This window comes from Prosopis cineraria, unplaced genomic scaffold, assembly GCF_029017545.1.
Source record: "Prosopis cineraria cultivar Desert tree isolate PC_DT_omini unplaced genomic scaffold, ASM2901754v1 PC6, whole genome shotgun sequence".
NCBI classification, from domain to species: Eukaryota; Viridiplantae; Streptophyta; class Magnoliopsida; order Fabales; family Fabaceae; genus Prosopis; species Prosopis cineraria.
The window spans coordinates 13,345,116-13,360,270 of record NW_026555337.1 but is presented as its reverse complement, the minus strand read 5'-3'; the positions used below and the strand labels follow the sequence as shown (position 1 = coordinate 13,360,270).

The 15,155-nt window shown below is 31.9% G+C and overlaps 1 protein-coding gene across 2 annotated transcripts; it reads left to right on the top strand.

Moving 5' to 3' along the window:
* The first annotated feature begins 6,649 nt into the window (after positions 1-6,649).
* LOC129313605 (SCARECROW-LIKE protein 7-like) lies at positions 6,650-9,268 on the top strand. Of its 2 annotated transcripts, none has more exons than XM_054956862.1 (2): positions 6,650-6,776; positions 6,908-9,268. In XM_054956862.1, the coding sequence occupies exon 2, from the start codon at positions 6,937-6,939 to the stop codon at positions 8,815-8,817; it is 1,881 nt and encodes a 626-aa protein (XP_054812837.1). In that variant the 5' UTR covers positions 6,650-6,776; positions 6,908-6,936; the 3' UTR covers positions 8,818-9,268. The 2 variants fall into 2 exon arrangements, with proteins under 2 accessions (XP_054812837.1, XP_054812836.1); XM_054956861.1 differs by having other exon boundaries at positions 6,682-6,776; positions 6,891-9,268.
* The last annotated feature ends 5,887 nt before the right edge of the window (positions 9,269-15,155 follow it).

Sequence of the window (15,155 nt, the reverse complement as noted above, 5' to 3'; positions counted from 1 at the left end):
ACACCAAATCCAACAAGCAAAAGTTGATTAAATCTTGTCATGAATAATGTTCCGCTTTTGTTTTTGTTTTTGTTTAATTTAGTTATCTAACTATGTCAGAATGAGTTCTTTCAAAAAAGCTTTTTGCATTGCAGTCATATGGACTAACAGTCAATATCTTGTGTTTCAACGATTATAATCCATTTTATTATAACTAACACCCATTGGTGGTTTTGTTTTAAACATTCTCACATTGTAATTTGTAAAATCTGATAACAAGTTGAAATATCCCCTTTATCTAATCACGATTAGCTAACAAATTCAATATAATTAAGGATTTAACACCAATAAGAGTTACCAAATTTGTAATTTATAGAAAAGGGATCTCAAGTTTCATAAATTAAAATCACTTATTAAATTTTTAATTAGAGTAAAATAATATTTCAAAAGCACGTGATACCTTAGAGGAGTGAAAATATTCAAAGTCAGTTGAAAAATATCAAAGAGTGAGAAACATAGCAATGCGCTGCAGCATGTGCACTTGTGTTGCGGCTGTCCTGTTTTATGTCACACACTGCTGCATGTTGCATGTTGCAGACAGTAATTCTACTGTGATAACAAACTTGAGCAACTTTCCATGTGTCCTAATTCTCCGTCTAACACTCGAATGAAATGATTTAAGGGTTTACAGAAAGCTCTTTTCATAAACTAGTTAATGGCATAAGTTTGACTTTCAAATTAAGTCATACAAGGAAGTAAGACACCCAAAAATATGTTCAACCTTTTTCCACAATTTTCACACTTAAGGATGTTCAAAACCCTACACATATGCCAAAAGCCATCCCTAACACCCCAACCATACTTGATGGATTTAAAATTACATATACAACACATCACATACACCTATACACCATAATATCAAACTTTCATCTCTTAAACCCCTTTAATACCAAAAACAAAAGGGGGGTTTTGTCATTGCATTTTATAGTCAACATTTACAATTATAATCAAATCAGTAACTCTACATTTGCACTAATATTTTAGCTTTATCAATAATTTAACAATTTACATACAATATTTTTGGGCCTAAAATACATCACAATTTCATTAATGACAATATAATGCAAGTGTAAACTATATGCATCCTAATTGACAATATTTAAACTATTATACAAAATAAAATGAAATCAAGAGGCTATACAGAAGGAATCCTAGATTCCTAAGCCTCAGGAGTCCTTCCCTTTTCTACACTGGAGTTAGAGCCTGTAAAATATTAAAAGAGAGGGGTGAGTCTAACTACTTAATAACCAAGGTATACTTACCTTATACAGTTGTATATTAATTGATTTAAACACAAAAAGTGAGTCACTTAAAAAAATTTAATTACATGTGATACAAGTTATAATTCCACAAATTCATTTTACTTTCATATATTTCATCTCAAATCATATAGCACATTGCCACAAGACACACAGATATTTGACAATGACCCAATTCATTAGTTTTCTGTTCATTGTCACAATTTAGACGACCATATGACAACGGCACATTTACTATCACGATTTGTCACAAACTTAACAACCATGTAACGCATTGGATAGACACATATGCATGATTAATTCCGTCTTATACCCTTCTTGTTTCTTTTGATTGAAATCGTAGACTATAATATCAAACAAGGCTCTGTCTATGTGACTAGACTATCCATATGTGACCTGACCAAAAATCACATAACTCACTCTCGGACCACAATTTTTTCTACTCTCGAATCTTTGAGGTGTCGTATACCCTCCGCTAATCCCCTCAATAAATAGGTAGAGATAGCTAGGTTTTAGTCTATCAATAAACTATAGGACGGTCTTTCAAATAACAGTGGGACAAGGTTATACCTTCGTGTACTAGAAGGCAATTATATATATCATATGAATTTTATCTACTCCTCTCCCTAGGCTAACTCCCGCTAACTAATCATATAATGTACGATGCTTACTCATATCACAACTTCATTATTTCAATATCAACATGTCAGGCTTGTGATAATACACTGCTTAAGTGAGCATTAATATTTTTCACATATATCACATATACTTACCATTTTCAATCTCAAAACAATTATCTTTATCCTACGATACTTAATCATAATTTGAATTCATCATACCAATCATCAACTTCTCATTCCAATACAACATCGTAGCTCGAAATTCATTTCAAATTCACCTTCACATTTTAGTTCAAATTAAAGCGAATATACTGTCGCATGTTTCATAGCATGTTTACATATTCACAATCACAATTATACATGAAAATAGACACATTTCACATTACAATGCAATTAATAAACAAATATTCAAGATAAGGTTCTTCTGGTATTTCAAACCTTTAAGAGGTTAAAGGTTTATCCTTTGATGTCTTGGTTCCCAAGCCAAATGTGGTGCTTGGACAATTAATCTACCATCAATTAAGTTTGAATTCAACAACATTACTGAAAACACATTTGTAACTCTCATTTTTTACTTCTAAAATATCTAATACCCTTATTTCTCACATTTAAGTTTATCCATTGAATATATTAACATCTATCAAACCCCAACTAACTATTATGAATCTCATATGGAGTCATTAATGCCTCAACCATCCTCATAACTCACATTTAATGCCCAATTTTTAGACATTAATGAGGCTTGGCAATAAAAAAAACTTACAAAATCATCAATACTAGATTTAAACAACTTAAACAACTCTCATTAATTCTATTTAAGTTAATAGGTTCAGACTTGTAGCCTATAAGCATAAAAAAACAACTCTACACTTGAAACCCTAATTTCAAGCTAGTGTAGAAAGGAGGAGGAAGGATATAAAATACTTACCTTAGTGATTGAGAGCTTCAAATCCTTTCAAATCCTTCATAAAGTCATGCCTTAATAGAGCCCTTTTCACTTTCTTTGTTCTCTCCTTCTAATATTATGGTTTCTCTCTCTATTTTTTGAGTTTGCCATGCACTTAATTCTGTAGAAAGTGCACCATGCACCGTAGCAGTTATCCCCACATATCGCAGCATGTGGCATAGAAGCATTTCTTCTTTATTTTTCACCTCTTTTGATGTCCAAGTGACCCTATTTCACTTTGGACCCAAAGTTATGGTTGAAATCACATAAAAAACACTCATTATCCCTTCTGACCACATACTACATAGTTGCCACTTATTTATGCTTAATTACTTAATTGTCGGGAGTTTAATTTTTAAGATGTTACACATATCAAGCCAAATTTGAACCACACATTTTCTAAATTTTATATATCTTTTATGTAAGTTCATTTAAGGTGCGTTTGTATTCGAAACTTTAAAACTTGAATCAATTTGAACCACACATTTTTTTGAATTTTATATATATTTCATGTAAGTTCGCTTAAGGTGCATTTGTATGCCAAAGAATTTAGATTTAAATTTAAATTTGAACTAAACCTTTTATTTGAAGATATAAAATATAAATCTAGATCTATGTTTTTTGCGCTTTCAAATTATCTATAAATTTTAGTTATTTGAAATTTCACTTATTCATTCTCTCTGATTTGCTTCACACTTTTATTATAGGTGCCTTTTTTAGTTTTACCACTCTTCTCAGTTCTCATTCTTGTCTCACACTCACTGAAAAATAAAGATAAGTTTGTCACTTTCAATCTTTCATCACTTTTAAAATTTTGTGCATGTTGATTATGAACTTATATTTTCTTTGTATTTTGTGTTAACATCTCTAACAACCTTTGGATTGAGTCAATGATTTCTATAATACCACGTGTAGTACTGATCAAGTAAGAGGATTTGAGACATTTACTAAATTCAGATTCACTTGAGCATAAGGGTGAGCAAAACCAAATCGAAATCGAAAATCAAATCAAATCGAATCGAATTTTGTCTATTTAATTTGGTCTATTTAGTTTTTCAGTTCGATTCGATTTTCTTTTAATAAAAATTTCGGTTGATCGGTTTGATTCGGTTTGAGAATTCAAAAATCAAATAAACCAAACCAATCGAATTATCTATACTTTTCCTTTCATCTTTTTGAAAATGTGAATAAATTTTCATCTAGGTGAGTAAGAAATATCTTTCTACTACTTGCAATAATAGTATTTTTTTGGTTTAATGTGATTTTCTAATTTTTTATTTCTATAATTTAGTTTTTAGTGCAATAATACTGAATTTTATTAATTTTCTCACAAATTATGGTATAAGATTGTTATTTTTTTATTGGGCCTTCAACATCAAGGGAAAAAATTGAATAGAAGAATATATGAATAATTAAATTTTATAGACTTAAATCAAAGCCCATAAATTGAATAGACCGATCAAACCAAAATTTGATTCAGTTTTAATTCGATTCGATTATGTATTTTGATTCAATTCGATCCAAATTTTTTATATAATTCGATTGATCAATTTAAGAGAAACTAAAACTGAATTGACCGAATGCTCACCCTTACCTGAGCACGCATATAATTCATAAAAAAAAATCCTTAACACATAAATTGAGTGAATTTTGATCAACACATGAACCAAATCAATTTAAATTGATCAAAAAACTAAACAAAATCAATTAAGTCATATTTTGCATAAACCAAGCCAAAACAATTAAAATTCTAAAATTAAATAAAAAAAAACCCATCCATACAATATATAGAGGTCAAACAATGAATATTTCAATATTGACATCAATATATCAATTATAATACATCAACATTTCTTTCCCTTTGTATAAAAAATAGCAATACATTAACATTCATATTCTCTCTGTCGTTACATATAAAGTGTTTTCAATTGAATTCACATATTAATAAAATTTATTATTTATTTGAAATTACAATAATTTTTAAATTTTGCCCCTAATATGTAAATTAATATTATAATGATAATAGGTAAAGCATACAATTAATATCTTTTATTATTTTTAAGATAATAAGAAAATTATCTAATTATTTAAAAATATCATGACACCTCTTGTATTTAAAAATAAAACAAACTTTTAGAAGACATTCTCAATAGAGAGAATAGAATACGAGTCACCTGTTAATTTTTTAAACTTCATATAATAAAAAAGATAATCTTTTACATCATCTCACAAACAACAACTTATAATAACATATTTTTTCTCACAATTATGGGTGAATTTTTTATTAATATAATAATGTTTTAATATATATATATATATATATATATTTAAAAAATATAACTTTTAGTCCACTTTTTCAATCATGATTTGATTTCTTAATTTTAACTCAAAATAATTTAATTTTTATGAGAAAAATGATAATAAAATCTCTTTGAATTATGTGAATAACATTTTAATTTTTTAAAATGTCATAATTTTTTTAAATTTATTAAGAATTTTTTTATCATTAAGAAATTAACATAAATGTCTAAATTACTCTTAATTCAAAATATCAATTACCATTCACAAATTTTATTTTAAGATTCACAACTTTTATTCTTAAAATTGTATGAATTCAACAATAATTCACAAGTGTTCATTTAAAATCTTGATATTTATTAAATGTTATAAATATTAATTATTATTTACAAGTTTATTTCAAGATTCACAACTTTTTTCTTAAAATTGCAAGAATTTAATAGTAATTTGTAAGTTTGAATTAAAGACAATTTAGTTATTTATATTAATTATTTGATAACAAAACAATTTTAAAAAAATTCAAAAAAATTATGATATTTTAAAGGATCAAAATTTCATTTACATGATTCAAAAAAATTTTATTGTTATTTTCTCTTCTTATAATTCCTGAATTCAAAATATTTTAATTGTTATAATTTATTGAATTGTAATGAGTTATAATAGTTCAGGAAATAAATTAATTATTGATAAAAAAATTTATAGATTAAAAATTATACTAGCCCATTTTTTTTTTATAAATATAAGATGTGAAATATTAACAAAATGTAAATAGTTAGATTAAATTTTTAAAAAAATGATAATAAAATATCTTTAAATTATATAAATGATAATTTAATCTATCAAAATGTTATAATATAAATGAAGTCTTTAGGGACTTTCTATCATCAAGGAATTAATATAAATGATCAAATTACTTTTAGTTCAAATATCAATTATCATTTACAAATTTTGTACTAAGATTCATAACTTTTTTTTTAAATTATAAAAATTCAATAGCAATTCATAAGTTTGTATTTGCAATCTTGATATTTCTTAAGTGTTGTAAATATCAATTGTTATCATAAGTTTTGTCACAATATTCACAACTTTTTTTTAAAATGATAAAAATTTAATAATAATTTATAAGTTCGCAATTAAAATTATAATATTTTTTAAGTGTTGTAAATATCAATTATCATTTATAAATTTTATTTTAAAATTCACAACTTTTTTTTCTTAAAATCGTAAGAATATAACAACAATTTGCATTTTGAAATCATAAATTAAGGATAATTTAATTATTTATGTTAATTTTATTAATAACAAATTTTTTTAAAAAAATTTAAAAAAAATTACAGCATTTTAAGAGATTCAAATGTTGTTTATATAATTTAAAAAAATTTTATTATTTTTTAAATTTTAAACGGAAAAAGAAAAAAAAAAAGAAAGAAAGAATGCAGCAGCCATATCTAATATTTGAACGCGAGAAAAAAGTGGGACCGTTGCCCTTGGCGCTGGCGAGTGTGTGCCTCTCTCACTCCAAAGCTGCTTTAGCCTGCTTGTCATTCTCTCTCCTCTGTTCACTGCTCAGTTTCTCACTCTCTCTCTTTCTCTCTCATCCTCAACCCAACCCAGGTACCTACTCTGCCCTACTCTATTATCTATCACTCACTCTACGTCTATCTGACTCACTCAGCTCTCTCTCTCTCATATAAATTTCTTATCACTCTCTTCTCTTTCCCTTGTGAGTGTGAACGTGATTGCAGATTTCCTTTCTCCAGATTTGGCCTCACAAATGGCCTACATGTGTGCTGACAGTGGCAATCTTATGGCGATTGCTCAGCAAGTCATTAAGCAGAAGGAGCAGCAAGAGCAGCAGCAGCAGCAGCATCAGCATCAGCATCATCAGAGCCATAATCACCACCACCACCACCACCACCACCACCAGAATCACCAGCAACAGCAACTTCTGGGGATTCATTCGATCGCTCTTCATCCATGGACGAATACTGCGCCTCTGGGTTATGGCCTCGCCGGAGCTGATTTCTCCGACCCTTTTCAGGTTGGGTCTGGTCCCGATGCCTCGGAGTCTGGTTTTCAGTTTCCTCATCTGGACCCCCACCACTCCACTGGGTTTAGGTTCTCCGATTTCACTGCTGATGCTGGCGGTGGCGCGTGTGGTGCTGCTGGTGAGTTTGATTCCGACGAGTGGATGGATAGCTTGATGGGCGGTGCTGGTGGCACTGGTGATTCAACGGATAGTTCCAATCTGCCTTCTGCGTGCGACGCGTGGCAGAACAATGCCGATTTTGGTCTTTACGCCTCCAACCCCTTCGCCACCTGCCCTACCCGACTCTCGCCTCCGTCGGACCTTAATCGGGTCATTTTCTCGTCGGAGCCTGCCACGTGGACCTCTCCGCCACCGCCATCTCCACCGACCTTAGTGAAAGAACCTGCTGAAACTAAACCAGCACCAGCTTCGCCGCCAACGGCGGAGCCTGCCGTTCGCCGAAACGACAGTGGCCACGGCGTTTCGTCGAGCGTCGCGGAAACTAGTGAGTCCACACATCCGCTTCTAAAAGCACTCATCGACTGTGCCGGACTGGCCGAGACCGAACCGGATCAGGCCGAAGAATCTCTAGTTCAGCTCAGCAAAACGGCGTCGCAGCACGGAGATCCTACTCAGAGAGTCACCTTCTTCTTCTGCGAAGCTTTACGCAGCAAAATCAAACCAGAAACAATGGAGGCTCCTACTTCTACTACTTCAGAGGAGGAGTTAACACTCTCGTACAAAGCTCTGAACGATGCGTGTCCTTATTCGAAGTTCGCTCATCTAACCGCGAATCAAGCTATACTGGAAGCTACCGAAGGAGCCACAAAGATTCACATAGTGGATTTTGGGATTGTTCAAGGTGTTCAATGGGCTGCTCTATTACAAGCATTCGCTACTCGATCTTCAGGGAAGCCTGCAAGCATTCGCATTTCTGGAATACCTGCGATGTCTCTGGGAACATCTCCTCGTGCTTCTTTGCTTGCCACAGGGAATCGTCTCTCTGAGTTCGCGAAGCTTCTGGACTTGAACTTCGAGTTCGAACCTATTCTAACTCCAATTCATGAGCTGAACCAGTCCAGCTTCGCTACTGATCCTGACGAGGCCTTGGCTGTGAACTTCATGCTTCAATTGTATAATCTGTTGGATGAGAGTAACGTTGCGGTGGAAACTGCACTTCGATTGGCTAAGTCTTTGAAACCTAGAATTGTTACTCTAGGAGAGTATGAAGCTAGCTTGACCAGAGTTGGATTCCTGAACCGGTTCAAGACTGCGTTGAGGTACTTCACAGCGATTTTCGAATCTTTGGAACCGAACTTGCCGCGAGACTCGCCTGATAGGATCCGAGTGGAGAGACTTCTGCTAGGCCGGAGAATTGCTAGCGTGGTTGGATCAAGGTCGCAGGGGACTGTAAGAGAACATATGGAAGATAAAGAACAGTGGAGGATTTTGATGGAAAGTTCTGGATTTGAATCTGTAAACCTCAGCCATTATGCAATTAGTCAAGCTAAGATTCTTCTATGGAATTACAACAGTACTCTTTATACATTGGTGGAATCTGAACCTGGGTTTTTGACTCTGGCTTGGAATGAAGTCCCTCTCCTGACTGTTTCTTCTTGGCGTTAAAAGATTATTCCTTATTTGCTTTGATTGGAAATGGGTTTCCACCTGGTTCTTTTTTCTCTGGCGTGGAACAACTAATTGTCTATATGCCATTGATGATCATGCTTGGTCCTTAGTTAAGTTATATACAGACTGATGTTATTGGAACTACAATACAAGCCATCTTTGAGGATTTATAGGAGGATTGCCAATATGGTGTGCTTTGTGCAGCTTGATCATAGTTCCACGCCTTTCTCATCTCTCCTTTCCAATTGATTTTCCTTTTGTAGTATTTTGATTTCATGTTCTGGTGTTCCTAGGTTTGAAGACTTGATAATTTAGTGGACAAGGGAATGCAAATGAAGAAATGGGAGGAAAGAAGTTTTCTCTCCAGTTGGTGTCTGTAACTCTGTAAATCTGAATTTGTTGTATGGATTTAATTTGGTCTTTAAATGTCAAAGGATTTTCATCTTTACTTTCTTTCTGATTGAGACTGAAACTATACTGGAAGTTATTCATAGCCCCTTCAAATCTTTACAAGTTTGAGTAGGATTATAGTCAAGTTGTGAGTTCTGTAAATGTATCTTCCCAGAGTTCCAAATCTGCAACATCGGTTCTTTCGCTTTACTCTGATCAATGGGTTCGATTTCTTCTCGCTCAATTGAATTCGTACTCAACAAAGAGTGTCACTTTTTTTTGTTTGAAGTTTAGCACCTAATCAATACCTTTGAACTATTTGCCCCTTTGATTTTATTTGATGACCTATATTGTGCCGTGTCCATGCAAATGGTTTGGTGATGCAGAATCCTTGGTCAGATGTTACAGAGTAAACTGCAGGACAAGTTTTTTACCTTTCAGTGAGACTGTGACTCACTTGTACTATTCTGTGTGGAAGGGGGAAAAGTATTTGCTCGGTCCTAGCATTGATTTTCCCTTCACACAGTTTGCAGAGACTTGGATCCTTCTTCATGAAAGTGTGGATTACTTTCTGGCCAGTTGCATGCTGCCTTGCAGACCAAGTAGTTGTGGCTTGAGTGTTCCATATTTGATACAACAACAACAACAACAACAACAAGCCTTTATCCCACTAGGTGGGGTCGGCTACATGGATTGCAAGACGCCATTGTGCTCTATCATTTATTAAGCTTTTAGAAATATTATTAATTAAGAGATCACGTTCAACAACTTCCAAGAGTGTTCTCTTAGGCCTTCCTCTACCTCTCTTAATCGGACTCAAAGTTATATGTTCCACTCTTCTCACTGGTGCCTCCCTTGGTCTTCTTTGTACATGCCCAAACCATCTCAACCGATTTTCTACCATTTTTTCCTCAATAGGTGCCACCCTCACTTTTTCACGTATGTGCTCATTTCGAATTTTATCTTTACGTGTATGTCCGCACATCCATCGTAACATTCTCATCTCTGCTACTCCAACTTTATGCTCTTGCTGTCCCGTTAGAGCCCAGCATTCACTACTATATAACATTGCCGGTCTGATAGCAGTACGATAAAACTTTCCTTTAAGTTTATTAGGCACCTTACGGTCACAAATAACTCCTTTAGCTTTTCTCCAATTAAACCACCCAGCTTGAATTCTATGTGAAATATCTCCACTGATTTCGCCATCATTTTGGATAATGGCTCCCAAATATCTAAACTTTTCCACTTGAGGTATAATTTGATCTCCCAATTTTACTTCCAAATTATTTTCGAATAGTCCTTTATCAAATTTACAATATAAATATTCCGTCTTACTTCTACTCAGACGAAAACCTTTCGACTCCAATGTCCTCCTCCATAACTCAAGTTTGCAATTAACCTCTTCTCTTGTCTCTGCTATAAGAACTATATCATCCGCGAAGAGCATACATTTCGGGATTTCCTCTTGAATATGTTCCGTCAAAACATTTAAAATCAAGTTGAACAAATAAGGACTCAGAGATGATCCCTGATGTAGCCCAATCTTTATAGGAAAATCCTTTGTTTGACCACTAGGCGTTCTTATACTAGTTTTTACCCCCTCATACATATCTTGTATGGCTTTAATATAAGCAATCCGTACTCCCTTTTTTTCCAACGCTTTCCAAAGCACTTCTCTTGGTATACGGTCATAAGCTTTTTCCAAATCAATAAAAACCATGTGTAGATCTTTATCTTTACAACGATACTTTTCCATTAATCCCCTTAGTAGATAAATCGCCTCTGTAGTTGATCTACCTGGCATAAAACCAAATTGATTCTCAGAAATACTTGTCTCCAATCTCAACCTATGCTCAATTACTTTCTCCCACAATTTCATTGTGTGGCTCATGAGTTTAATCCCTCTATAGTTAGTACAATTCTGAATATCTCCATATTTGATGTTTGTTAATTTTTTTAGGGCTTATAGTTAAAAACCTAAACAATTTATGTAAAATGAAAAATTAGAAACCTGACTCTATTATGGAGTGAAATGCCAAACTAGTATTCATTGCCATACTGTGACTGTCAACTTAGTACTATTTTCTGGGAGGGTAAAGTACACCCTTGCTCGGACCTGCTGTTACTTTCCTTCACACTATCTGCAGAAATTTTTGTTTCTTTTACTTTTTTCCATGAAAGTGTTGATTGCTTTCTTGCCAGTAGTGCTTGTCCTTCTCAGACCTATGGACCAAATTTAATGGCTTTGTTGGCTGTCTCTTTCATACTGCAAATCAAATTCCCTTTCTTTTTTAGAACAACATAGAGGTGTAAGAGAAGTAGGAAGAGCCAGCCCCTTTTGAGTCTCTGATACAGTTGGCTAAGATTGTGACAAAAAAAGACTATGAATGAAATTGCTGTTTCTGGTGTTCTGTGATTGTGACAATTCAAGTTGTGAAATGGAAAGTTATCTTATTTGAACCCCCTAAAATTAAAGTTGAAGGTGAAGAGATAGTGATATATAAGGAATGAAAATATTTATGGGCTTTTTTTTAATTTTTCTTTCTTTGTTTTTCTGAAATCCATTTCTTTTTCTGTTTTATCCTAGAAGTACTTTGTAAGCTTTTAACTTAGAGAGATAATGATATTTGAAAAATAATTCAGGAGTGAAGTAGAGAAGAAACAGAGAAAGTGAAGTGAATCTCAATTTTGTAAGATCAGCGTATGTGAAAAAAAGAAGGGTTTTCCTCATTAAATCCATCTTTTCTTCACTTTACCTCTAAATTACTTTGAGGGTTTACGAGATTTTAATCCATTTTGGCACAAGATTCAAATCTGCACTTTTTCCTTAGACTTGATTTCTGTTGAAGGGTCCCATAAATGTAGAGTATAGGTTACTAAACTAGTGACTGAAGCATCCTCTTCCTCATATTTTACTTGTAATTCATGACTCATCATTTACATGCACCATCCTCACCTAAAAGAATTCATTCAAAATAAACGCAAGGACTTGGTGAATTTTAGTTAGAAGTTTGAAACTGAAGTTTAGAAAACTTGGTTTATCCTCTCATGTTCTAACTCCTAATTTTTCTAATGTTGGGCTGGCTTGGATCAACATTAGTTCTAGTAGAAAAAGTTATGACTGTTCGACCATGAGGTCTTGAGTTTGAGTTTGTATAAATATAGAAAATATTTTTGAAAAAACTATTTCTTGGTTGAACCTAACATTGCTTAAATCTAATCTAATTAGATAGTCAAAAAAAAAAAATTAGGCTCATGCATGATTCATAACCTTACTATACATTTTTTGTCTCGCCAGTGCTTCGACCGGAAAACATTTTCCGTGCACCGTTTCTTAAACTAATATCCAAACATGTTGATATAAATTTTTAAACTGGGATACTTGTGGATAATTTGCAATCTGTAATCTTTAAGTAACTTAAAGACACATTTGTAGCTGCTCCACTTGCTGTTTACAAAATCAATAATAGGGAAATGAAGGTCTTGAAATTTGTATAATGTGTAGAGTTCATTTTAATAGTAAAATTCCGACGGAGAATAACATAACAAATTGAAAATATGTATCAGATTCAACTGTCTTTTGTGTGCGTTTTCTCCAATAATGCACTGAGATTAACGTTGGATTGTTCATTGTTATTGCCATATTATATGCAAATCACAGAAAAATTATGAGCAAGAGGAAATTTCTTGTTCATTAACTTTGGTGAAATTAACTTTAACCCAAATCTTATCTCTAAGGTCTTTCTTAGAATCTTCCTATGGAGGAAATCATTACTTCCTGTTTCCAGTTCTAGTTTTTCACGTTTTAAGGTAACTTTTTAAAGTTCTTCAACACTCTCTCTCTCTCACTCACTCACACACACACACACACACACACACACACACACACACACACACACACACACACAATATTGAAGAGTTCTTAGGACAAGTCTTTTTAAAATTTTTCTCTACCGTTTTTTTTTTAAATCTTGTAAGCACATTCGTGAGTTGATTTTATGTAACAAAATTAATTTAAAAAAAATTAATCTTTTAGTCCTCCAACTTTTAATTCACTTATAACTCAATCCCTTAATTATGACTCGCTTATTACTCAATCCCTCAACTTTTAAATCACTTACAAATTAATCCCTGAACTTTTGTTAATTTTTTTTTCACGTTAGCTTATATCTCACATCAATGAGCAAGAAGAGGGTATGTTAGAATAATATATGAGCATTTTTTTATCCCTCTTATTTGATAAGAAATGTTTTAAAAAAAATTAAAAAATAAGGATCGAATTATAGGTGAATCAAAAGTTGAGGAACTGAGTTGCAGAAAGTCATAGTTGAGGGACTGAGTTGCAGCGAATTATAGTTGAGAAACTAAGTTACAAGTGAGTTAAAAATTGAAGGATTAAAAGATTAATTTTTTTTAATTTTTAAATAACTTCAAGTGAAGTGTTGAGGAAAAAAAATGTAGGATTTACTTTTTGGAGACTCATTGTAATACAGTTAATGCTGTTAGGTTGATGAGAAAAAAGTTCACATTGGGGGGGGGGGGGCATATGTAAATATTTGATATTGACATCTCATAATTATATTCATCTACCATACTTCCCTACATTTCTCTTTCTCTTCGTAAATGCAAATGATCTGGATTGAAAGAGAGCTCTATCATTCGATTTTGGATATTTTTAATACGTCTTAATATTTTATTAGAACATTATAGGAAAAATGCAATTTTTAGTCCTTCTAATTTTTTTCAATTATCAATAATGTCATACTGCATTTAAATGTTTTCATTAAGATCAAATATACATCCAATATAATTATCTTTAATAGAATAATACATGTGTGTAAAAAAGATTAAAGACATGTTTGATTTTTGTTTTTGAAAAATACAATTTTTAGTCCTTCCAATTTTTTTCAATTATCAATAATGTAATACTACATTTTAAATGTTTTCATTAAGATCAAATATACATCCAATATGATTGTCTTTAATAAAGAATACATGTGCGTCAAAAAAGATTGAAGACATGTTGGATTTTTGTTTTCAAAAACTGTTTTTTTATTTTTAAAAAGAAAAAATTTAAAAACTTATTTGCATGAGTGCTGTGAATCCACTTGTTTTAAAAAATGTTCTCAATTTTTTTTTTTAAAATAGAAACGTCTTATTGTTATTTTCATTTTTTTTTTGTTTGTTTTCAAACTACATTACATTTGTTTGACAAAAAAAAACTATATTACATTTGATTATAAAAAACTACAATTACCTTAACCAATAATTATCATAAACCACTATCATTAATTATTGGTAACCATCACTATCAACTGATTTTTTAATTCTAAACAACTAAATAAATTTTCTTTTTGTTTTTTAAAATAATTTTAAAAACTGTATTGCAAAATAATTTTTAAAAACAAAAAGAACAAAAACCAAACAAGCCATAAGCCTCACATTTTTATTCATATTATTTTCTTATGGTATATATTATTTTTTTAAAAAAATTAAAAAATTGTGTTGCCATAAGACACTGAATTAGAAGCCTAATTCAATCAGAATTTCCAATTTGGGTGCTACGCTTATCATTGTCGACTTGTGGTAAAATCTATCTGCTTTAGATTTTTCAACTTGAACGTTTTTAGATAATAAATTCTCTTTCTATATTATTTATAGAATGACAAATAAAAAAGTATCTTTATTTTAAATTTAAATTATGCATTTAATAAAATAAAAAGGGATAATTAATTCGTAAGTCCTTATACTTTATTTAAAAAAAAATGGGTCCCTTATATTTCAATATGTTAAAAGCATCCACCTTCGTAGTTAAAATTCATTTTGACACTTTTAAAGTGAGATGATGTGACTGATAACACTATAATTTGGAGGATGCCTCTAACAAATCAAAGTATTAAGGGCCTAATTTAAAGAAAATAGTAAATTATAGAGACTTGATT

Coding starts and splice junctions, on each gene's coding strand:
- LOC129313605 (XM_054956862.1), top strand. CDS start 6,937: ATGGCCTACATGTGTGCTGACAGTGGCAATCTTATGGCGATTGCTCAG.